Raw genomic sequence first — 25,361 nt, forward strand, 5'->3', positions numbered from 1 at the left:
AAAAATATTATATGGAATTGAACGAAAATGAAAATTTGCTTGATAATTCAACTACGCTTGTTGGAGAACAATAAAAACACTACACTCAACAAGCCACCAATAAAACTCAACTGCCTAACCTATAACCAAAGTCTCCTTTTAATTTGTTTTTAAAAAAAGCGCTTGACAAACTTGCCCCGCATGCCGAAGTTGCCCCGGTCTCCCCTATATATGTATAAATTTATATATTTTTTTCCTTTTTGAAGCTTATATACAGTACATGTGCGATAAATACACTCACTGCTAAAAGTTAAGCAGAGAGCGACAAACTGCGAAAAATCGACAAATACAACTGTGATTGACACGAAATGTGGCAGGAAAGTAGCAAATATGTTTATGCATGAAACAACACAAAGAATTATATAGAAAGATGAAAACAATATTGAATTTTCATAAAGTATAAGATGAAATCATATTGGAATCATTAACAAAACAATGTTTAAATCCAAAACAAACAAACAAAACCGACATTAATTAATAGGGTAAGTGGTCACCCCTCATCCTTACACAAAGTTTACAACGNATAGAAAGATGAAAACAATATTGAATTTTCATAAAGTATAAGATGAAATCATATTGGAATCATTAACAAAACAATGTTTAAATCCAAAACAAACAAACAAAACCGACATTAATTAATAGGGTAAGTGGTCACCCCTCATCCTTACACAAAGTTTACAACGTGTAACCATGCTATCCATGAGGTGATCAACTACTCCAGAGTCAAATAAGTGCCATTCCCCCTGTAGAGCAGTTTGCAACTCTGAGAGTGACTGGGGATGGGAAACGTGCACACACAACAAGACCAAGGGCATCCCAAAGATTCTCAATGGGATTGAGGTCTGGCGAGAATGCTGGCCAATCCATATGCGTGATTTCCTCACTCGAGGTAGTCGTCGACGAGGGCAGCTCTATGGGGTCGTGCGTTATTATTTATTAAAACGAAAGCAGGACCAACTGCTGTACAATTTCACAATGGGTTCGAGGACTTCATCCCGATACCGGACAGCCATCACAGAACCCCCTCGATAGATGTGCAGGTCGGTGCGATATCCTAACGAAATGTCTGCTCACACCATAATGCTTCCATCTCGGAATGCGTGATGCTCAATGATGTTCTGGGGACGAGTGCGTGTGCCTTTTTTTCTCCATACTCTTACATGCTTGTCATCTGGCTCCAGGGAAAATCGCGACTCATCCGTGAACACAATATTGCCCCAATCAGACACAGTCCAATTCACATGTTGCCAACACCACTTTAATCGTGTGCCTCTGGATTGGACGGATAGTGGAACACAAACTCGTGGTACTCGGGCATACAGTCCGTTCGTGTGTAGCCTTTGGCGCACAGTAGTAGCAGATATCGTTTTATTACTGGCTGCTGCAACCATCGATGTTACACATGTAGAGTTGCTTTTCAATTCTGCTTGGCTACAACAGCAATATAGCGATCTTCTGCGGGGGTCATAACCCTTGTTCAACCGGAAACAGGTCTTCGGACAACTGTTTGGCTTGTTTGGAATTGTTTCCATAACTGTGAAATGATGGAATGATGAACGCCAAAGAAAAGAGCAACATCTGTAATTGATTGTCCTGCTTCAAGGCGTCCCATACTGCCAACGCTCACTGTCTGTCATTCGTCTTCTGGAAGCCATAGAAACATGTCAGTCATGCACAATAATTGTACGACAGTTCTCCACACTTTTTCTCGGCACTTACATGCAACTCCTCTCACACTTCAGAAGGCTGGCTTCTTATACGACTGTCTGTTTTGCATATTTCGCGACACATAACCATGATTGATAGTAACGTAACATACTGTATTTGTATACTTCCACTTACCTCTGCAGTGAATTGCAGCCTCTCAAATGCCGATGGCTTTCCAGACATGAACATTTTCTGCTCTGTGCTTAACTTTTGGCAGTGAGTGTAGTTTCTGTATAAACCTATCTTATTTCCACGATATTTTTAGAAAAAACATATCCAAGTAATTTTCGCACGCAAAATATTCAAAAAACAATAAACGCATTAATGCAAAAATCAGTTTTACAGGCAACCTTCCTTTTCGATTCCGCAATGACAATCGCGGAATGTAATGAAACCATACAATGAGAAAAAATAATAAAATCGTTTTATTATTATTTAATAATTTTTCTTATTGTACTTAAAACTATATTAAATATTAAAAAAGTACAATATTTTTAAAGTGGAAATAAGATTAAACCAAGGAATACCAAAACCAAAGTGATGTAGAGATACAACGCGCTTGTATATTGATGACGTAATACACGTAACTAAGGAGCGAACGAAAACAACCGAGTTGAATTAAGTCCGAGAAAAGAAAGTGTGCATTATAATCGAGAAAATGCGACTATTGTATTAATCTTTAAAATATTGGTATTAAATCTGTCTTATAAAATCACGACGACTCCTGTAAATCGAATTATCGGATAAGAATAAAATACAATACTATATACCCCTATCGTTGAAAACATTCGCTTATTTTTGCTCACTTCGAGTTTTGCTTAGTAAAAATGGCTAAAAAGTGCGCAAAATACGTACGGAAATACGATATTACAGCACCATTGGACGACCATTTGTCAAAAAGATCACTTTTTGAAGGAACCATGGGTGGTCGCCATAGACAGGTTTTACTGTATATATTTTATAGATTTTATTATTTTCGTATAAATTAATAAATAAACTTTGATAAATATTAAAACATTTTTTTTCATCATAGATAATGTAAGGAAATCAAGACAATAAACCTTATGAAAAATAGATACTTTGAAAATTACGCATGACAAACGTCTTTGCTAAAATTCGTGAATGTAGAAAAAGTTGTGGTCCTTACATTTTATTCGCCATACTTATGCTAGATGTACTTTAATCAATTTTTTAGTATATTATAACATTTGAATATATATAAATATATATACTGTATATATATAATTAACTACATACTGTATTTAATTTTAGCTGATATCATAAAAACATAATTTTTATAATAAATTTACTTGAAATTTACAGTAAACGCTTACACATCTATTGTATTTACTTCTGTGTACTTGACACGTGCTTAATAATATTCAAGTAATTGAATATTAATAAGCACAACTTAAGGACACAAAATGAACAGACAATTTTTTCCAGTTTTTCTAGTTAAAATTTTACAGTTATTGAAATTAATATTTTAATTATAATTTAGTTTCAACTGTAGTTTTATTATTGTTATTAATTTAAATAAATTTTTAAAATATTAAATAGCTTACTGTACAAAAAGATCATCAGCTTCAGTTTATTGCTCCATTTTAAATTACGGTGTAGCCTCCCTTACATAATCGTCTTCCATTTGTGCCCATGTTTGCCTATCATTTGCTTCTCTCCACCATGTTGTGCCTGCTTGTTTCCTTATGTCATAGTACCATCTTAAGTTTGGACGTTCTTTCGGTCTCTTGATTCCCTGTGGATACCACATCGTAATTATCGTGGACTATATTGTCAGTCCTTGCCAGATGCCCTGCCCATTGGTATTTAAAAGATTTAATTCTGTGTAGATTACCCAATTACCTAGGTTTTCTGCCTAATCCACTCTATTATTTAGTGAGATTTGATTTGACTCGTTTTTACAAAGATATATTAATTCATAAATATGAGGGTGATCAATAATAGTATCCGTGCACTTTTCTATTCAAAGAGAGACTCGGGTACTCGTATATTATCATTTTGTGCGCATTGTATTTTGTGATTGCAAATCCGACTTATTAACTATATTATATCTTTTAAAAAATAATATTGGATGAAGAAATAAATGCTTTTTTAATTTTTAATAAAAAGATAGGCATGGGCCAAATCACCTTGTCGACTTTATGCGATTTAGAAGCATCTTTAAATAAAATTTTGCGAGAACACAAAATATTATAACAAGTATATTAAAAAATATCTAAGGTAAATAACCATCTTAAAAGAATATTATTAACTTTTTTCAAGTGTTTTAAATGTTATTCAAAAGCTCACTTTACTTTATATCGTAGAACTTGAAAACGAAAAACGTTAATTTTTGAAAACATTTTAAATTAATTTAGAAAATCTTTACCAACGTAAAACATACAGTTATTTATTGTCACATTCTCACAATTACGAGTTGCAATTTTTAATTTATTTTCTATAAAATATATGCTCTCCACCTCAAATTAGTAACGAGGTTGAGACCGAAGTTTTAAACGAGAAAACGTGTACGTCGGACGTTCAGAGCCGCTTTCCTGTCAGCCTAGAAGTTTGATAATGGTGTTTGGAATGTCGAGAATGATTCCACTCACTATGCAAACACCATTGCCAAACTTCTTGGTTTACAGGAAAGCGGCGCTGAACGTCCGACGTACACGATTTCGGGTTTTAAACTTCGTCATCAACCTCGCTAGTAATGGCTTGCGCCTGTACATCATACTTTTATTTAAGAATAGAGTCATTTCGGTCATCTATCACCTTTAATGGGAATATTTTTAACCAGTTTATTTCCCTATTATTAAGGCTTTCGTAGTAAACTGTTGTCTTCTATTTATAAACGGTCTTTCTTGATATTCATAACATTCTTCTATGGAAAAATGGTAAATCCCACTTTTTAAATGTTATTTGATTTTCATTACCATTGGAAGTATTTCCCTTTGAATTTTCTGAAATAATATTTTTCAAAGTACAGTAGATATGAAAATAGGATTTGTAAGAAGACATAACAGAAAACAGATGCACTAATAGAGATTGTCATTACTGAGAGGAATGTCATGCACTGAAAAAAATACATAAATTTCTAATAAACACATTAACAAATAAAAACAATAAATTTATTTATGTATATACAAATACAGTGGGTGATCGGTTAACGAACATAATCCGTTCCAAGACTTTGTTCGCTATCCGAATTGTTTGTTAACCGATTATAGATTTACCATAGGTTTTTATGGGAATTTAATTAATTCGTTCTGGAGACCACAAAAAATAAAAAATATATACTTTCTTACTACGTTTATTTATATGTAATAACTAGCTGCAAGGACTCGCTTCGCTGGGTTTTTATTTGTTCGTACATTTGTATGTAATATAGTTTTTGTTTTTTATATATAAAAGACTGTTTTTCTAAGTAATCTAGAATCTAGCTGCAAGGACCCGCTTCGCTGGGTTTTTAAAAAGTAACGATAGTGAAGATTAAGATAATTACATTATAGCCAATCTTACCCGTTTTCACAGAATGCAAGAATTAGGTCCCTCGTTTCCAGACTAATTAGAGACCTGGTCCCGATTCTATTTCTGGACGTCTCCTGTTCACGTCAAGTNAATTGGGTCCCCCTGTTTCAAACTAATTAGAGAATTTTTAGATGGGTCTAAAAATATGTTCAATTTCCTGCAAAAATGAAAAAAACTGCATCTAAGTCTTGCATGTCGCTTTCTCTTAACAATTCCATTGTTATGTGACACTTCTATTATTACTTAACACTTCCATTGTTGATGGAAGTGTTAAGCCTTAATCCTGTCCCTCTCCCCCGTGGGGAGGAATTTTGAAAAATCCCTTCTTAGTGTGCGTTCTCGTGACATACCCTAATTGTGTACCAAATTTCAACTTTCAACTCCTAACCGTTTGGGCACTGTGCTTATTATTATTATTATTATCAACCAATCTCAATTATATATATATATATAGATAAAAATACATACATACACAGACTTGCATTTTTATTAGTCATGTTTTTCCGTTTGAAAGGGTTAAAGAATCTATCTAATGTCGATTGCTTTTCTCTCTTCTTCAGGATTTTTCGTAAGTAATTAATAGCATTGCAATTGTAGAAATCCCCAAGCCTCAACCTAGTTTGGATGTCATTCTAATACCGTTGTTCTGACATCCTCCCATTTCTTCAAAGGATCTTTAATAACAGATATCGGCATTAATCCTTTTTTTCAGAAGAAAACATATCTCACCGAGTTTCTTGGTGTTCTTCATTCAAGAGTTATTGGCATTCTTCTGTCGTCAGATCCGTTTCAGGTTCAGGTCATTATGAACTCTTCGATGTTCTTTATTTCTCAGACGTGATTTTTGTTACTTCTTTAGCTGCTTGAGTTTTCTTGATTATACAGTGTTTTTCTTAAATAAGATTGAACTGCGGCCTACAGTAGACCTGTTCACGCCATACTGCCCAGCAACTTTAGGCATCTTCTGCGGACTCTCTACCTTTGCTATTATACTCTCACCTTTCGTAAAGAAAAACAGACGCAAAACTTAACGAATGCCTACCCGACAGTCTCGCGAATACACAAAATAATTATTTTGTCAGAAAAATAAAAGGCTGGAATTACAAGGGAGAGTTTCAAAGTTCTCAGGAATACTATCCGATCGGTATATACCGGCTTGAGCGTCGATGTCGACATCTCCCGCACTCCGAAAAGTTTCGAATTGTTGCCCGAAGACAAGGGAAGACCAATCGGTATTCGTTATTTTACGTCGCTTCTTCTTGTGTTTGTTCTATGGGGTGTTCGTTATCCCATCATGTGTTCGTTGTCCGAACATAAAATTCTTTCGCGAAAGTGTTCGTTATCCGATTTGTTCGTTAACCGATCACCCATTGTACTATAAATGTATTTTAAAAAGATATTTAATGGTAAAAAATAATAAAACACTTATGCTGATTAAATGCTACATATGAACGAGCAATTATTTTTTGTGATATTGTCACAATGCCGGGTTGCAGTTTTTGACTATACTGTATTTTTAATTCATTTAATTTAAATTATATATTTATGATGAGAAATTTGGTTTCTCGGATAGTCCTTAATAGAATCGTAGTACAAAAATTAATTAACAATAGAGCTACTTATTAATTATTGAATAATTTTTAATTCCTGATTTAGATTCCCACCGGTTATTTCTGAATCAACTACTAAGATTGTACTTATGAAGCAATGGAAATATTCGTAGGTGTTCATATATATATTTTATTTATGTAATGTTCGAAAGTATATTTCTGTAATACTTTCTAGTACAGTAAAACCTTATTTTTTGAAACTTGTAACAACGAGACAAATTTTCTCATAAGAAACAATATAAAATGGATTAGTCTTTTCCTGACAGCGAAATCAATGCTTTTTAATTAAAATCATTTCAGCTGTGCTTCATGCATGAAAATGTTTAAATATGCAATGTAATATTATATTAACAAATTTCTTAAATGCAATTTAACTTTAAATAGCAGCGTCATCGATTATTCGTATCGTGACGTATATTTTACTTATATATTTCATATAATTAATGTTAAAAGAAACGTGCCCTGAACGAGGTTCGACTCAGACTCCAAAACAGTTTGGAACACCCCTGCCGATTTCTAAACAATTATTTGTATTGGAAATTAGGAAATTTTTTTTTCTAATGCTTCTTCTGTTGGATTATTATTACCCAAATAAGCATTTTTCTTTGAATTTTCTGGTGAAAACATTTTAATCACAGTATTTGATATTGGAATTTGCAGAAACGTGTAACAGAATACAGATACAATAATGGAAATAAACATCACCATTATGTATAACATCCACTGAAAAAATACGTAAATATACATTAAACATCTATAAATTTATTTTTCAATTGTATCAATATTTATATATATTAACACTAAATATTAATTAAAGGTATTACATGCTAAAGAATAATAAAATAAATTAATTAAGTACATCGTTAATTTAAAAGGATTTATCTGGGGTTAATTTCACTTACCTACTTTAATTTTCGAACATTATATGATATGTTATAAAGAATATTGAATATAAATTACAGAAAAGGTGTTTAGTTTAAATAAGAAATATTACATTTTAAATATTTTTAGAGAAATTAAAAATATATTGTTACCAAATATATTTCTCTAAATACTTGATGGCTTCTTTTTTCTCCATAAATATAAAGAATAGAAAGAGGATGCAGAATGTAAATCCACACTGTCAGTCGATCCATTACGACGAAGAACTCGGAGGACAGGAATTTATTTAAAAAACCTGAAACATTATCAATATATATTTGTAGAATCTACACTATCGACATTACATATATAAATATCTATACTCTTATAATATTAAAATTAATTTTAAATATTTTTATATATTTCTTGTCGACTTTATATATAAAAAACTGTACAGAGTGGATTAACTCGCTTTATATTTGAGGAAGTTGCTGCTAAGGCACCAACTAAGTATTTTCCCTGATAAATTAATAACTGCCGTATTATATATATAAGTGTACTGTAAAGCTTATATAATGAGAAAATATAGATTATTTTACTTGTACAATTTTTATATCTTAATAATATATTACTTTTGAAATAAAATCGAACAAATCGCTTTACAAAAGTTTCGATAAATGGATCTGCGGTTCATTGATTTCATCAAGAATTTTCCTTTATGAATCCAAGTACAAAGCACTAGTGATCGTAAAACAATTTTAATTCTATTCGCTTCAGACAAATTCTAAATATCATTCACAAAGAACAACTTGAACAAAAAAGTATGAAATGTGTAAAAGGACGTTTGAAATAAAGAAGACACTTTTGTGATACTTCTGCGTGCATTAAAGTTTGTAATATAATAAAATTTTTAGTATATTGATAATTTTACATTTAATTTCCAAATTTTTGAACTGCAATTTCAAAAAATTATAGACCTAAATTCAGACTGTCTCTCTGCCTTTTCTTAATTTCAAGAACGGAATTAGATAGATGAAAGCCGAAAGCAGATATGAAAAAATTAGGGGGAGGCCTCGATTTACTATACACGAAATTCTTCTTTGATTCAGAAGTCACGTTATTTCAATTCAAAATTTTCTGCTAAACAGAGTTAGATAACTGGCGCGACTCTATTGCTAAAAGAAAAGTATTATGTACAAGTACAGGGACAAGCCACTACAGATTTAGGGCGAAAAATATATATTTTATATAAAATAAATTAAAACATTATAAAAAATTGCAGCCTGGCATTTTGACGATGTTACAATAAATAAGTGCTCGTTTTTTATCAATTATTCTGTGCACAGTAAGCAATACCAAAATTTTGCTGAGTGTAAAAGCTGTTAATGTCCATTCATATATTTATTGTAAAATATTAGACGTAAACATAGGTAAATTTTTGGCCCATATTTTTACGAATTAAATATCTAAATTATATATTTTTTTCAATTAAATTATTTCCGTAAATTATACATAAGTACTGTTTGTTAAGAAAATAATTTCTGCTGTTTTTGTGTCTATATTCACTAAAATTTATGTATTGTAATTTACTAATGCAGTACTGATATATCTGCACACCTCTGTCCATCAATGGCAATTCTGTTGATTTAAAATATTTCTCCAGCTGTTTATATTCCCGAAATACATATAGAAACAATTACAGTGTAATTTACAAAGCAGAAATCGTACTTTCAGATTATAGTAAGGAAATATCCAGAAAATTTCACACAAAACATTTGTTTTACAAATTTATATTTTGAGTAAGTCTCCTCTAATTTTGTCTACCTTATCCTAATTGTTTGTTATAGTTATTCATCTGTTTTATTTTTAAAATCAATTATTATACTGCCAAGTGAAGTAAATTGAAATTTGAGAATGCAATAAAAAAGAATTTTGTAATCACTTCTTAATTCAAAACGTGATAGAAAAAAATATATAGTAATGTACTATTTTTGCGATTCTGAGTAGATAAAGTCATAGATTTCTATGAAAAATTCTCACTTTTTTCGTAGAAAAATCTTTTTAACACAAACATTATTTCTGGATACAAGTGTTACTCAAAACATCACAATTAATTAACGAATTCTTCTTATATATAAGCTAGTAAATATACTTGTAGTATGCTGCCTGTACAAACATTTAACTTAACGTATTCTCTTTGAAATATGTAACTTGCCTTTATACTGTATAATAAGTACATGGTTTTCTGGTCATAAAACCAGAGTTAACTTTAAAATTTTTTTTTTATATTCTTGTGGATGAAGGCCTTAACACGAAAGTTAATTGATCAGTGATACCATGTTATCTTCTTAGTGTGAAATAGTGTTATTAATTTTTCTTACTTTATTTTATCGTTGTAATTCTTATTTATTGATCCTTGTTTATATTTTATTTTGTAAGATAAAGTAAAACTCTAATAATTTATTGTTTACATTCATTAAAGTTAGAAACATACCTCCGTATCCCGAAATGCACGCAATACATATCCAAGCTGTTATGGCTGTCCATGCAAATGGAGACAAAATTTGATGTGCCAGAATTATTGAAACGTTTGGAGAAGGATCAAGTCTGTAATTGTGCAAACCGAATAAAGCCAATCCCATGAAACAAATTGTCGTAATCCAACATGAAACAACAATCCTCTGAAAAAAATATTGTAAACATAATTTCAATATCAAATTTAAAAGTTTTTCTATTTATAATTCAATCAAAAAAGTAAAATTATATTATCATAAGCTAAAATATGAATAAAAATAATATTTGTTTTTAATTCTCGTTGCTTCTTAAACGTTATCAATGATTATAAAATTTAACAATTTTTCTGATATAACAGAATATGAAAGAAGTTGTAACAACTATTCATACCCAATAACGCCATAATATCGTTCTATCCATGGAGGTTCGAAACTTAAGTACACTTCATCGTACAAATTACATATAATATGAATAGAAGGTATGAATGAGAGTATTTGATTCACTACAATTCTACTAATCTTCAATGCAATCAGCAAGAATTAAACAAGAATGTAAATTTCGAATAATTTGATTCAAATGTTAACATCCAATATATAACTATTGATACTGTCAAATGTACTTAAAACGGAATTTTATAACTAATATTTATTATAAATGTGTGTGGTAAACATTAATACCTTCGTGTGATATGCCTTCGATTTGAAACATAAATTTTGTGTCATAAATTTTACTTGTCTGTTAATTTATTAAGATATATTGTAGCATTTTCTAAGCCTATAAAAATAAACCTAAAAATAAAGAAAAAGTATTACAAATTACGTTGATACGTCATACTCTATAAGTGCTGTAAATTAAGAACTGAAATATAATTACTCAATTAACTAATCCCCAATAAGAAGAACAACGTAAGCTTTTTGAATATACCTCGACTAGAGTATATAGGGACCCCGAAGATTATTTTATATTTCTGTATTTAAAAATTATTTACTTTGACGTTAGTATTTATATTCGTGTATATAATAATATATTGTCATAAAAGCAAATAAAGTACTTGTTTTATCCGTCAAGTAAAACAGAATAATTACAAACAATTACATATTCACATAGATTCACTGCGTAAATATTTTTATTAAAATTCGCCGAATTCAAAAAGTACAAAGCATATAATGTCTGAAACACAAGGACATGCTAAATGCCATGTCCAATGCCACTATGGGTGAAATAATATTTATGCCATTGCGATGGAGTAGCTATGCTTTGAAAAACATTTAGTAATATTCTAACATTAAAACTACTGTACTTATGCTGTTACTTGTAATAATATCGTATAATTCTGTACTCATTATTGACGAGCACTTTGTAAACGATTAAATAATTTTTATGGTTTGGAATTTATCCAGTAATAAATCTAGTAATTATATGATTACATTTTCACATCTCAAAAGTGAAATCGCAACATTACGAAGAGAATGCGCGTAGACGCATGAAAATTGCAGGACCGGTAAAAGTGACAGAGATATGGAAATGAAAAGAAGAAACAAAGATATGAGTCAGCTGCTGGCTCATATCTTTGTTTGTTCTTTTAATCATTTGGAATTGTCTCTCACCTCTACTAGTCCTGCAGGGTGTATGCGGCTACAAATATGTGCATTTCAATTTCATTATTGAGATCTATCATACGGTAATATTTTACGTTATTATATGCGATATTAATTTACTTTCGCGCTTATCAGATCATTCGTGTGCCAATTAGGATAAAACATCATAATGCACTTCTAATAAGGCCAAAGTAATTCTGTTGTGCCCAAATATAGAATCTGTTAAACACTTGTTTTACACAATTCTTTATTTGAGACATTTAAATTTAAAAGGAATTCTGGAAAATATATCAAGCAATATTTATAATATACCTTTCCGAATTTCAGCTGTTTCTTTTCCAATAAAACGTGTCCAATTAATAAGCCCAAGCAGTAAGAACTTAAGTGTGAAAAGTAAGGTTTGCTGTAGATATTCTCCAGGAACTTTCCAAAATTTCTGTAATAAATTTGAGAACAAAAAGATTTTTATACGATAAGAACTTTATAAACAGTATACACACAAACAACGATATATGAAGCTATATATAAATAAATATTTAATGTTAATACATAAATAATAAAAATCAACACCATTACAATGATTATTGAAAAAATGTAAATTTTAAATATTTTAGAAACTTTTACATTTAGAACAAAGGAGATTTGGCTAACATTTTTAATAAATATTTCTTATTTAAACATTATATCTTCTAGTTTTACAAACCAATTTACAATTTATAAAATAGTTTAATTATTTCCTTTAATTTAAGATGATGTTATATAATTATTTAAATTGGGTTTATCAATCTGAGCCAAGAAATTAAAGATGTTAAATGATCGTATGCAGCCTGAGTTCTTTAGTTCTCCTACCTTAGTAATTTTCTTGCAAGATTCATTTTGCTAATAGAAGAACTGTTCTTCTGTTATTAATTAATTATCAAATTCAACTGTCCCATATAAGAACATTTCCTCGAGTACTGTTTCTCAAACTTATAATGTGCATTAGAAAATTCTTTTCACTAAAGCTCAGAACTGAAGAAATTATTATTTCCTTAATTATTTATACTGGTGTATATCGCGAGAATGTTCGTTTGTCTGTCTGTTTTCTGGAGGTAATCTCGAAGGATTTTTTAAAGTTTCTTCGCTAGTGGAAATCTTATTCCTTCCAGATAAACATTGACTCTATAATATTTACATATGAAAAAAAAATGAAATTTTCAAGATATATGTTTTTACGACGGCGTTTGTTTCTCCCGTCTGTTCCATTTGGACACTTTCTGGTGTTTTTTTTAATTTATTATTTATCATCTATTCGATTTCGATAATTACAGTCTAAGTAGTAGTGCATATGCTTTGCTTATATTGTCTTGGTCGTTCGTTTCTTATAATAACAGTCTTGTGTTATCAAATACATTTATAAGGAGAAAATTTACTTTTCTTACATGAAACTGATCTTTTTGTACGCAGGACTATAATGTTTTTATATGTTCATTGTTTTAGTATTAATTCTACTATATCATTTAAAAATAAAAATTTGTTCTCTGTGATATCTATATACGTAAGTTGAGTTCTTCGGGATATTTTTCAGATGTAACTTATCAATGATAAAATGCCTACAAAAGTCACAATTGTAACGAAATACATCGGTGTCCTCGCTCATTCCTGCAAATTTCATCTCCCCTACAAACTTCCAAAGTCATTGATCGATCTGGACCAACTTTCGCATAGTTTCTCTATAGTCTATTGTTACGAAAAATATCGACTACCACAGGGATGGGCAACCTGCCGCCCACATTAATATTTTTTGCGGCCCGCGTGACATAAAATGTGAATAAATAATCAATTTCCCAGCTTAATTAAGGAAGCAAAAATTCAAACGTTATGTGACATCCAAAGAGGAGAGTGAAGAAACAAAGAGAATAATTAGAAATAATAATAATTAAGAATTTAATTTTTTTCGATATAGAAATCGAAGATCGAAAGGTCGAATGGGGAAAGGATGACAAAACCCACACACATCCTGTTTCGTCCGATTTTGAAACCGATAAAGCCGATCAGATGATCATACAAAGTAACAATTATTACTAAGATTGCAAGACAAATCTCACCTTAGTCACCTCCAGCAATTAATTAATTCAGTCTGTTTGACAGCTGTTATCAAATTTATGAGGTTTCTACCTCATAAATTTGATAACATAACGGATAGAAAGTATTCATAACGGATAGAAAGAGGTAATAAATTTAAAGAAATGTTCGATTTCTGACAATTAACATAAACAAAACCCGGACACAAATCGAACTTAGAAGCGGTTACATCATACATAGCATTAGTCAGCTCGCCCGAAAACGGGTATAAAAAGGGCTTGGACACAGTTCTCAGGGCGAACATCAACTGCGGACATCAACAGGGGACACCAGACCCATACCGCCTATTTGTCCGCGGCAACCCTTGCGTTTCCGCCGTAATCGCAAGATGATCCTGACCTGAACGAAAGGAAGACTATTGGTCAACTCCGCCGATCTAAGAGCGTTTCACCAACGTCCTATACAACGAGATCGGGAACCAGAGGTCTATAAGGTACGACACATATAAAATTGTAAACTCTCTCTCTTGATTCGTTAATTAAGTAGTTAAGTAGTATAAGTAGCCATAACGCGTCTTTTTGTATCTAAACTTAGAAAACCTTACCTATTAGGCTTATGTATATTAAATGTTATTTGTTGAACCTGTGGACCTGTCTATAATTCTTTACGAACACCTTGTCGCCCTACTCATCAACCCTCCCCACTACACTAATTACCCTGCTACGACCATTCCCTGACAGAGAAGCAGGTAAGTGTGGCACAGAGTTTGTCCCCTCGGTTCTCACAGTTATTTTCTCCAAGTTATGTATGTGAATAGTTTTTCCGCAATGAATTTAGTAAAATATAAAGAAGAAACCAGCTAACAGACACATCAAAACTAATTTAAAACTAACAGTGACTAATATTTAACCAAATATTTCCGATATATTACGTTTACATCAGTTCCACAAGCTAAATTAAGTACATCTATGCTAATTTATAATTATATATGAATAAATAATTGTTATTTACTGGCATTTTCCCCCTTTTTTTTCTTGTATGAAACCTGCGACAGTTCAAAAGTTTTCAAATGCGGCCTTACAGAGAAAAAGGTTGCCCATCCCTGGACTACCATATCAGTCGAAACTGTTAGTCATCCTCTCTGATTTTATTTCCCTACCATTAAACTCCCAAATCTTTTGAGCGTTCTGAACAATTTTGCAAAGTTATACTTCACAATCCTTCAAAAACTATATGCTTCATTAAAACTCGCACTCTCATTCTTGCTGATTTTATCTCCTACAAATTGTCTAATCGGATGATTGAGTTGCACCAAACTTTTCAGTCTCTCTATCATCCTTTCCAAAAACATACGCTAATTTATAAGAAGAGCAACTCAACTGTCTCTGAGTTCAAGGACAATCTTCGCTACTATTTAATATAAATATTTAACAAATGAAACATACTCAAAATTTATTGATACACCAAGGATGAAGACACATTTCGTAATTAGTAACTGAGAAGCATGTGATACGATTCCTGCCAATGTCAAAATGCATAATAATGCAGTTACAATTCTTGGCCATCTGCAATAAAACAAAATAAGTTAAAAACTTCTCTTGAATGTACTTAAAGATCACATTTAAAAGCATACGTTTAAACACTAAATTTGTTTAATTACAATATATTTTAATACGTTAAAATTAAGATTAAATCACTGAAAGTTATCACTGAAAAGATTCAAAACACTTATAATGGAACTAATAATATATTTTAAAATAAACGATAAAGTACATCATGTTTTATTGGGCTACAATTTAAAAAGATTGTAAACCTATCAATTCCCACTGTTGTCTGTCCACCCGACAGTCTACCTGTCGTCCCTGAATCTCGAGAACGGGGTTACATAAATGAAACTCCAGACAAGGATTAGATGGCAGAGGGACAGGAGCCCGGAATAGCTGTACAGTAACTTCCGACACAAAGCAAACGTCACGTTATTTCAATTCACATATTTTTCTCCGAAAGGTGTTAGATAAACGACTAGAACGACTTTATGGTTAAATAAAAAGTATGATGTATAGGGGCAAGCCACTACTGATTTGAGATGGAGAATAAAGTAAAATAAATTAAAAATATGATTAAAAATTGCACCCAGAACTCTGTTGGTAGCTTTAATTTGTTTGTATTTTTAAGTCAGAAATATTTTTTATGCTCTTATAGTATGTTGTCTACAATAGTGTACTGGTTACAGGAACAAGTTAGATGAGAAACCTAAAGAAAATATATCATAAATTTAAAAATTTCTTGAAATAAATTGAAATATGAAAAATAGATTTCAATTTTTCACGTGTATAACTAAAAGAAAGAATTTACAGATGTAGTCTTTCATTAATATAGGGGAGATCGGGGCAACTTCGGCATGCGGGGCAAGTTTGTCAAGCGCTTTTTTTAAAAAACAAATTAAAAGGAGACTTTGGTTATAGGTTAGGCAGTTGAGTTTTATTGGTGGCTTGTTGAGTGTAGTGTTTTTATTGTTCTCCAACAAGCGTAGTTGAATTATCAAGCAAATTTTCATTTTCGTTCAATTCCATATAATATTTTTTTTCCATTTATATTGAATTGGCAGGTTTTGTTATAATTCCATGATAACGAAAGTTACTTTTCCTGTTAGAAGGATGTAACTTCAACTTATTCACGTGGCCAGATCGTGGCTTGGCATTCTGTTCTCAGGGTTGTACTTAATGTTTCGAAATCATGACTAGCGGGGTAAGATCGGCAACATAAAGCCACATTAGAAGCAAAGGATAAAAATCAAACAGATGATAAATGAAAACATGTTTGCATTTGTTATTCATGTATATATGTCTTTGAACTTGCATTTCGTTGTAATAATATTAAATGGGTGTTGGATTTGTATTTCTTTGTTTTAATAGTGAATTCCAACTTATACATTGTTAATAACATAATTTTATATACGTGCCTATCTTGCCCCATTTCTGTTGCCCCTATACCACGGGCAACTTTAATAAAAATAATTAAAATAATTACAACTTTACAAAAAGAGAGAAGTTGCCGATCTTGCCCCTATACCCGGGGCAACTTCGTCAATTTCTCTCTTCTTGTAAAGTTGTAATTATTTTAATTATTTTTATTTCCAAACTGATTTTAACCAGTTCTATAGTAAGGTAACATTCCAATAGACAATATGCAAAGCTTTTTTTTCAGTTTACAGCAGTATTTATTACACAAAATTTAAGTAAAACTTAACATGCCGATCTTGTCCCGATCTCCCCTAATTAAAAACAATTTTTTCTTGTTAACTAAGTGTAGCTTTGCTAACCTATCCCAAGTAGAAATTTCTTGTCGTTACGTGTGGCCGCCATATTGAATTTTTTTCACTGTTAAGCCTAAAGAAAAAAAAATTAAATAGTAATCGTGTTTACTGTATCATTAAGATTTTTTTTTATTTTGCACAAACAAAACAAATATATTGAAAAATGTAAAAACAAAAGTAATTATCTTTCGAAAGTTCGTTTTATTAAAAAAATTATGACATAGCGACATTTATTATCAGAAAGGTTTCGATGTAGAAACGAGTATGTTCCAGGTCGACAGGTCAGGTCAAATGAGGCCAACACGAAAATATACGGGAACAACACAGGACAGGAATTATCAATCGAATTATGAAAAAATAATCGAATCGTTAGTCATAAAAAATTGGAATAAAAACAATTACGTTTAAAAAACCGATTACAAATATAAATTTCCTATTATTAAAAAGTGTATAGGTAAGTATAAAAAAATTAAATAAAAAGGGAATTAATAGAATTAATAACATAGATATTAATGAATCGCACTAACAGTTACCAAAGTCCATATATGAAATCTTAAGAAATGTTTTCATTACGATGGTCAATGCCTATGAGAGGTATTAGTTGTATTCAATGCGGATAATATACGTAACAAAACTGAATTTGTAAAATAGGAAACTAGATGAATTAAAATTAGACATTTATAGGCGTATGTATAAAGAATTATTTCAAGAAAGGAAAAAAATGCATTACATCTGAAGATTTAAACAATATAAAATGAAATTTGGAGAAACTAAAAAATTCCAATTTGTTTCAAACAATGACAATCATTTGTAAGTTTTACGATGTTTAGTCTTTCAATAACAATAACAAAAATAAATTAAGATATACAGTTTATAATCATTTCATTATTATCAAATATTTATAAAATCAACATAGAAGTATATTATATGGAAATATAAATAATAATACCTACTTATGTACAAGTCGTCAAATTTACCACATGTTACCAAAAATATAGATTTTTTTATAGTGCTTACATGTAATAAGAAAATAGTTAGTTCATACAGGAATTATAAGATATTCGAACCTTAAAAAAGTAATAAAGTTATATTCATCCTTACCTATCACGAATGTAAAACAAAGGAACTGTAATTACAGTTAATTGCATTAACACATTCAAAAACCATGTGTGTGAAGAAAACTGTAAAAGCAAATGACTTTTTATAGTATAGTTTAATAAAATTATATTTTAAAATTAAGAATACTCAGCAGTTTACAGTTAGGTTAATGGTGTAAAAATTCTGAATTTGAAGGATATATCTCCACCAGTGTTTCTCAACGTTTTCCGCTTCTTTATATACGAGATCCCAGTGTGGTCCTTCGCCACAAAGAGGCAGAAGTATAAAAAAAGCCAATAAGCAGAGCAAAGGAATAGTCATTCTTTAATATAAAATGAATAACATTTCAATAATACATAAACGGTTAATTTAGTGAATGAAAACAGAGATAAAATAACTATTAACCTGATATATCGCTGGATTAAAAACGTTAAGTAGTACAATGCAGGTCTTTTTTTATCCCTTCGTCGCAGGTAGAATGTTAAAAAACCACTGCATAGAATTTTATTAATTAATTAATATTTTAATAAAACTATTTAATAAAAATAGTTTAAATTAAATGTGTGTTTCTGAAACAAATTAAAAACGAATTACAAATTTTTAATTGCACTTTTAATTTTATACATGTACAAAGTATTCAAATAAAAATTATAAAAGATCGTACCTCTTGTCTTTCTTAATGCAAATGTTTCTTTTTATAATTCAACTTAAGAGATAAAATTAGCAAGTAACTTAAAGTTTTCTTTTAGGAAAATACATTTGAATTTATAACAAAAAGTTAGAAGTCCGTTCACATGATTTAAAAAAATGAATTATAATATGTAACCAGTTTTCCAAGAATATCACATCCACAGACTTCAAAAATGTCTAACCTATCAACAACTTTCCCTCCCCAGGTCTACTGAGGAGGAAAACTTATTGATAGGTTAAAAATTTTAGAGGGAGTAAATGTGAGAATTCTTAGAAAATAACGGTGTTTAACCGGTTACATATTGAAATTTTAAAAAATGTAAGGAATTAAAGCAAAAGATTAAATCATAAAATTATGAAGTTTAACAGAGCGTTTTACTTTTAGCTAATATAGTTAATCAATTTAGAAATCTATGATAGATATAAATAGTAACACAGTCCTGTATTCTAAAAAAAAAAAACATATGTATTGTACAAGGTTTCACAATGTAAACTATATAACATTTTGTATATAAATTGTGCATAGAATTTTACATGTGAAGAAAGTAATAGAACAATTGCGATTATTTCTCTAAGTGTAGTTGAATACGTAGAATTCTTTCATATTTTATAGGCAGGGGCACGCAGCTATGACGCAGTAAGTCGCACTTGCAAACTTTTTTCGAACATTAAGTTTAATAATTATTACGAAATATTTATATTGTATAAAGATATGAAGTGAAAAATCATGCACTCACCTCAGAAAAAAGTATACTTCAATCATATGCCAAGCTTGAGAAATCACTTCTAAGAAAGCATTACCTACCATATTTGGATNTTTTTTCGAACATTAAGTTTAATAATTATTACGAAATATTTATATTGTATAAAGATATGAAGTGAAAAATCATGCACTCACCTCAGAAAAAAGTATACTTCAATCATATGCCAAGCTTGAGAAATCACTTCTAAGAAAGCATTACCTACCATATTTGGATAGTTGTTAAATTTTTCTGAAATATATACAAAGAATAAGTAATCTGTTTAAATATTCTATTAATTTATGGTTAAAACAGCAGTTCTTTTAGTTAAAATAGTAAATTAAATCGATTTTGTTTACGCCATTTTAAGATTTTTAATACAGAAAAAATAGAACCCCACGATTCACCAGTTAAAATATCTTACGAAATGTATTTGCTGTAATATAAATTAATCAATAAATTAAAGTAATTTATAAATACAAAATAGTTAAGATTTAAAATTAACGCTGAACTCCTGAAAATTAACTGTTACTGAGGAGTCGTTTTGGTGTAGATAAATAAGAAACAATTGAGTGGTGATATCATTTCCGAGAGTATATTTGTGAGACAGTCAGGAAAACTGCACTGTGACCATAAGAAATAGACATCGCCACACTTCACTAAAAGTATAATAATTGTAATTTTCATCTTATTATACTTTATCTAAGTATTTTATACATTGCTTTCAGTTTTACCCAATTGTTTAGGGCATTTCGACTGTGTAATTTTTATTTTAAATATATTCATTTCATGTTTATGTTTTTCGATTTCACTATTGTTTGAGTGTGGACACAAATCAATTCATTTTTCGTTACTTTTAATTTGAAAATCGATTCGGAAATAGAATGTTTCAGAGTTCGAAGAACTTGAAACGAAATAAATTCCAAGTACAAGAAACCACAGCATACTGTATTTATTTCTTATAATCAAAATTACGGCAGATCAAGGTTTTCGATACGAAATTAAGTTGCTTTCAAAACGGTTTTGTCACAATGCCAATTGAAGAATAATGTTCAGGAAGATTATTCTTCAATGGCCTGTTAATGCTGACATCCGTGGGCTGAGGAACGAAAGTCATTCTGCCAAAAATGAAAAGAAGCTCGCTTTCCATGCTGCGTTTGTTTTTTACTTAAATTGTCGTGTGTTCTTATCATAAGTCTAACAAAGTCTATAAGTGCTCAGGACTACGTCAGTGAACAATTAGCAGCCAGTCGAAATTTAATTGTTACGTTTACCATTCCATAACCTGTGCGAATACGAACACGTCAAAAAGGAAACTATAGTCATTCACAGTCTTTTTGAAATTTTTGAATGCAGGAAATTACCGACCATTCATAGCTACATGACTGTCATATGTTGTTTCTCATCGCCGGATGATTTAATTGAAATTTCATTTATAAACCGTGAAATTGTTTAGCCAAATTCAGACTATATCAGCATTACGAATATGGTCTAACATGAAGCTTTCAATTTGTCTGAGTGTGATCATGTATTGTCTAATATTTAGCAGCTTGCTATAGAAATCTGCCAGCAGTTTCTGAAGGATAGTTGCGACAAGGCACATCGCTCCATAAAAGGCACCACTGGCTTTAAAGATTCCCCTGGAAAGTTTAGAATTTGTCATATTTCAATTTTTTTTACTCTATCCTTATACAGAAACGCGACGGATGGGCGATGCCTCCCCGATACTTTTGCTATGGGAAACTGGATCAAATTTAGGTTTTTCTGACATGAAAAAAAACCGAAAAACTCAGCCAGTTAGTTGGCAATGCGTGATCCCACTACCAACTATCAGTGTTCTTTAGTTTTGTCCAGTCGGCCACTGATGGGTTCGACATTACTCGTCATGGCGTCATTAATCACAGGTGGAAACTTTTCTTCTCTTTTCTACAAACTCCATAATATGTTTGTTAATATCCGGTTGTGTTTTTTTTGATGCATTTGATTTCTTTCATTTCTCCTCGCACGTTATGTTGTTGAAAAAATCGAAACTTCTTCTTTGCCACATCAAGTTTCTTCCAACATTTCTTTTTCAGTAGACTACTAAAACCATTTCAGAACAAAACCTCATTTATTCAAAACCTCGATGAGAAAATTTCTGGAATCAAACGAAATTATTGGATTTTTAGAAACCTGGATTATAAAATTTAGTGAAATGGAAATAAAATATCTAGAACAAGACAATAACATAATAATTAGTAATGCTCAACGCAAAAATAAGTTTGGTCGTCCATCATGTGGAATTCTGTTATTGATAAAGAAAAAATTAGGTGAAATATTTCTACAATATACAACAGATTATGTTATTGCGGTCATAATAAAATTAGATAATAAAATAAAAATGAGATGGTCTTNCAGCCTTTTCTTAGAGGTTCTGACACTTTTTACATTAAAACCATAAAACCAGCCTAAAATCTAATATGACTCCTAAGTATCTTAACGATTTCTCAACCTTAACTGTTGTCCCGTTCCACTTAGGAGTCATATTAGATTTTAGGCTGGCATGGGACAGTCATATCACTCACATTGCTGAACGTACTGGCCTGATTTGCCAGATCATCTCCCAAGTCGCCAGACAGAAATGGGGTCTAACCTCGAAATCATTGTCAATAATTTATGATGGCATATACATACCAACAATAACATATGCTTGTGGTACCTGGGGATGGGCCATTTCCAAGGTCCACCCCAGGAGAAAAATGATCTCGTCCCAAAGACGCATTCTACTATTGATTTCAAAAGCATATAGAACTACAAGCAATGTGTGCTTGCAAGTAATAACTAGAAAACCGCCGATTGACCTTATAATTGACGAAAAGAAAAAATTATTTAGACTTAAAAGAGGAGAAAATATCAAAATTGGAACCAGAGACATAAATTACCATGATGTCGAATGGCCATCATCATTTAGCTGCACTATCTCATCGGAGAATTCCATACTAAGCCAAGATAATACCATAACAGAAGATACCATACTTATATATACAGATGGTTCCAATCATAATAACAAAGTGGGATGCAGCTACGTTATATATAAAAACGGTAATGAAACAAACTACTGTAAATTTCGTTTGCTTAACGAATGTACGATCTTTCAAGCCGAAATGTGGGCTATAAAAATGGCCATTGAATATACTAACAGCAACTTCAATAATAACAAGATAAACATCTATACGGATTCGTTCTCATCGGTTCAAACCATTAAAAACAGAAATCTACACCCAATTGCCGAAAAAATAAGAGAGCTGATATACTTATCGACAAACAAATACAATATTGAATGGGTAAGAGCCCATCAGGGCGAAATCGGCAATGAGAGAGCTGACTTCCTGGCGAAGGAAGCTGCAGCGGAAGACACCCTACCAATAGCATACAATAAAATTAGTAAAAGAATAATTTGCAATATTTTAAGAATAGAAACCATCCATCAATGGCAGGAAAGGTGGAACCAACACAGCGAACATATTACTTATAAATTCATCACAAACTTGAAAGAATTTAATAATAATAAGTGGTATAGCCCTACCCATTACATTTCGCAGTTTCTTACAAACCATGGCAAGTTCGCCACTTATCTAGAAAGATTCAATCATTGCAACTCAAAGATCTGCCCTACTTGCAAAATGGAAGAGGATGGATCGTTACATTATCTTTTCCGTTGCCCAACTTTTGAAAGGGAGCGACTCGAACTTCGAATGGCGACACAGGATCAAGGAATAGCTTGGCCTTGCAAGCCGTCCGAGATTTGGTCCTCTAAGAACACCTATATGGCCTTTGAAAGACTCTGCAAACAAGTCAACTATATNAAATCACGGTAAATATGCAAGTTATCTTGCTCGATTTACTAATAGGAATTCCAGACTTTGTCAAGCCTGTGGTGTGGAAGATGGTGCAATACATTATCTTTTTGACTGTATGATTTTTGATAGCTCACGCCTTGAGATTCAATTACTATTACAGGAACTGGGAATTATGTGGCCTTGCAACCCTTCTGATATTTGGCGTACAAAGGAAATATATTATGCTTTTAAGAGACTTGCTAGGCATATCAATACTGTAACTCACAACTCTATCTACAATTAATTGTCTTGGCCCCTGGTTATTTAATGAAATTTGTAGCATCTACACGCGCATTTCTGTCGTATAATATAATATATATATATACTTGTTCTCATCCAGTTCTAATATTATGCAGATTGGTTGTTGATGCATCCTTACATGTAATGTGTTTACGCGCTAGTTGCTATGTATTTAATTTAATGTTATTTTAATTTTGTTTTTATTACATGTATTTTTATTCTATGTGTAATTGATTCGGTTTTTGTCACGTCGTGTGATTTTTAATGTGATTGTTGATTGCACGTGTTTACTTTTGTTGCAACTTATATTACGTAAACTTTGTTATGTTTATTTGTTTTATTTTTCTTATTTTATTTATTATTGTTTATTGTTTATTTGTTAATTTATTTTATCTTACTTATTTCATCATCTGCATTTATTTCTGTATTACTTCTTAATTTAATATTCACTTAATATTGTATATATACTCTATCCCTGGTAATGCGTGTAGCGGGACCAGGGAATGTACAATTATTTTTGTACCAATAAAACAAAATGAATGAATGAATGAATGAATGTCTAGCTACAGCTGTGATCACTCCTGTGGCATCTTCCGTGAATGAAATGCATCTGCAAATAGAAAAAAATTTTTTTTTCCATATTAATTAATATTTCTAATTTTTTTTATTATTTTTCCCCCAAAGGGGGTGGGCTATCTCAGGCGATAGTGCCAGGCCTGAGCAACCTGCGGCGGGGAGGGAGCAAGCCCCGTCTTGCCCAGTTCCAAAAATCAGGTTAATATCGAAGGTCTCCGATGGAAACCGTATCAGATATTAAGCTGATAAGAACAGATATTATGTGTCAAAGTTTGTAGAAATATTAATTTCTCTTAACAGATGCGTATGTAGTGCAGAGGAGCAATCATAAGTAAGGCAGAGTATATAGAAGAGGAGTAGTGGGACAAATAACCACACCCCGGCAGAGATCGCCAAGCGTGACCTGAATCCCATGAAGGATTTATTGAAAAAACAACCTTGACAGTACATCAGCTCAATAAAATGGTTAATCACAAAACAATTTCGACAATTTTAATTTCAAAAGGTAAGTACAGTTAATTACAAATTTAAATACAAATGTTACAAATAAAGTAGAAAAAAATTTTACATTTTTCAGAAAAATTCCAGTAATAAAAAAAAACCTGACAAATTATCAATAGGTAAGTATAATTATTATATTTATAAAATAACATATAAATAAAAGAACATATAACATGAAATGCAACATATAATTACAAACATTAAATAGAACAAGATGAACAATTGAACATTTAAAGAGAACTATAAAATTGTAGAAAAATAAGTTTAGATAAATAAAAGGCAAAAAAGCCAAAAAATACAATATAAATAACTGAACATGTATTATACAAAAAATTCAACATACAAAAGGCAAAAAAGCCAAACAACATTAAAATACAATAGTTCAATCATTATTA

The 25,361-nt window shown here is 31.1% G+C and overlaps 1 protein-coding gene and 1 pseudogene across 2 annotated transcripts; both read right to left on the minus strand.

Annotated features, from left to right (window-relative positions):
- Window positions 1–7,308: 7,308 nt before the first annotated feature.
- LOC111622410 (nose resistant to fluoxetine protein 6-like) lies at window positions 7,309–20,020 on the minus strand. Of its 2 annotated transcripts, none has more exons than XM_023364789.1 (9): window positions 19,930–20,020; window positions 18,747–18,833; window positions 18,501–18,663; window positions 18,345–18,424; window positions 15,373–15,492; window positions 12,176–12,299; window positions 10,246–10,432; window positions 7,925–8,067; window positions 7,309–7,613 (listed from the first exon to the last, which is right to left on the minus strand). In XM_023364789.1, the coding sequence occupies exons 1-9, from the start codon at window positions 19,998–20,000 to the stop codon at window positions 7,431–7,433; spliced, it is 1,158 nt and encodes a 385-aa protein (XP_023220557.1). In that variant the 5' UTR covers window positions 20,001–20,020; the 3' UTR covers window positions 7,309–7,430. The 2 variants fall into 2 exon arrangements, with proteins under 2 accessions (XP_023220557.1, XP_023220556.1); XM_023364788.1 differs by lacking the exon at window positions 19,930–20,020 and adding an exon at window positions 19,769–19,847.
- Window positions 20,021–24,571: 4,551 nt separating this feature from the next.
- Window positions 24,572–24,747, minus strand: LOC111622447 (annotated as a pseudogene).
- Between the last annotated feature and the right edge of the window lie 614 nt (window positions 24,748–25,361).

Source organism: Centruroides sculpturatus, unplaced genomic scaffold (assembly GCF_000671375.1).
Source record: "Centruroides sculpturatus isolate CEXI.00-Female unplaced genomic scaffold, Cexi_2.0 scaffold195, whole genome shotgun sequence".
NCBI lineage: Eukaryota > Metazoa > Arthropoda > Arachnida > Scorpiones > Buthidae > Centruroides > Centruroides sculpturatus.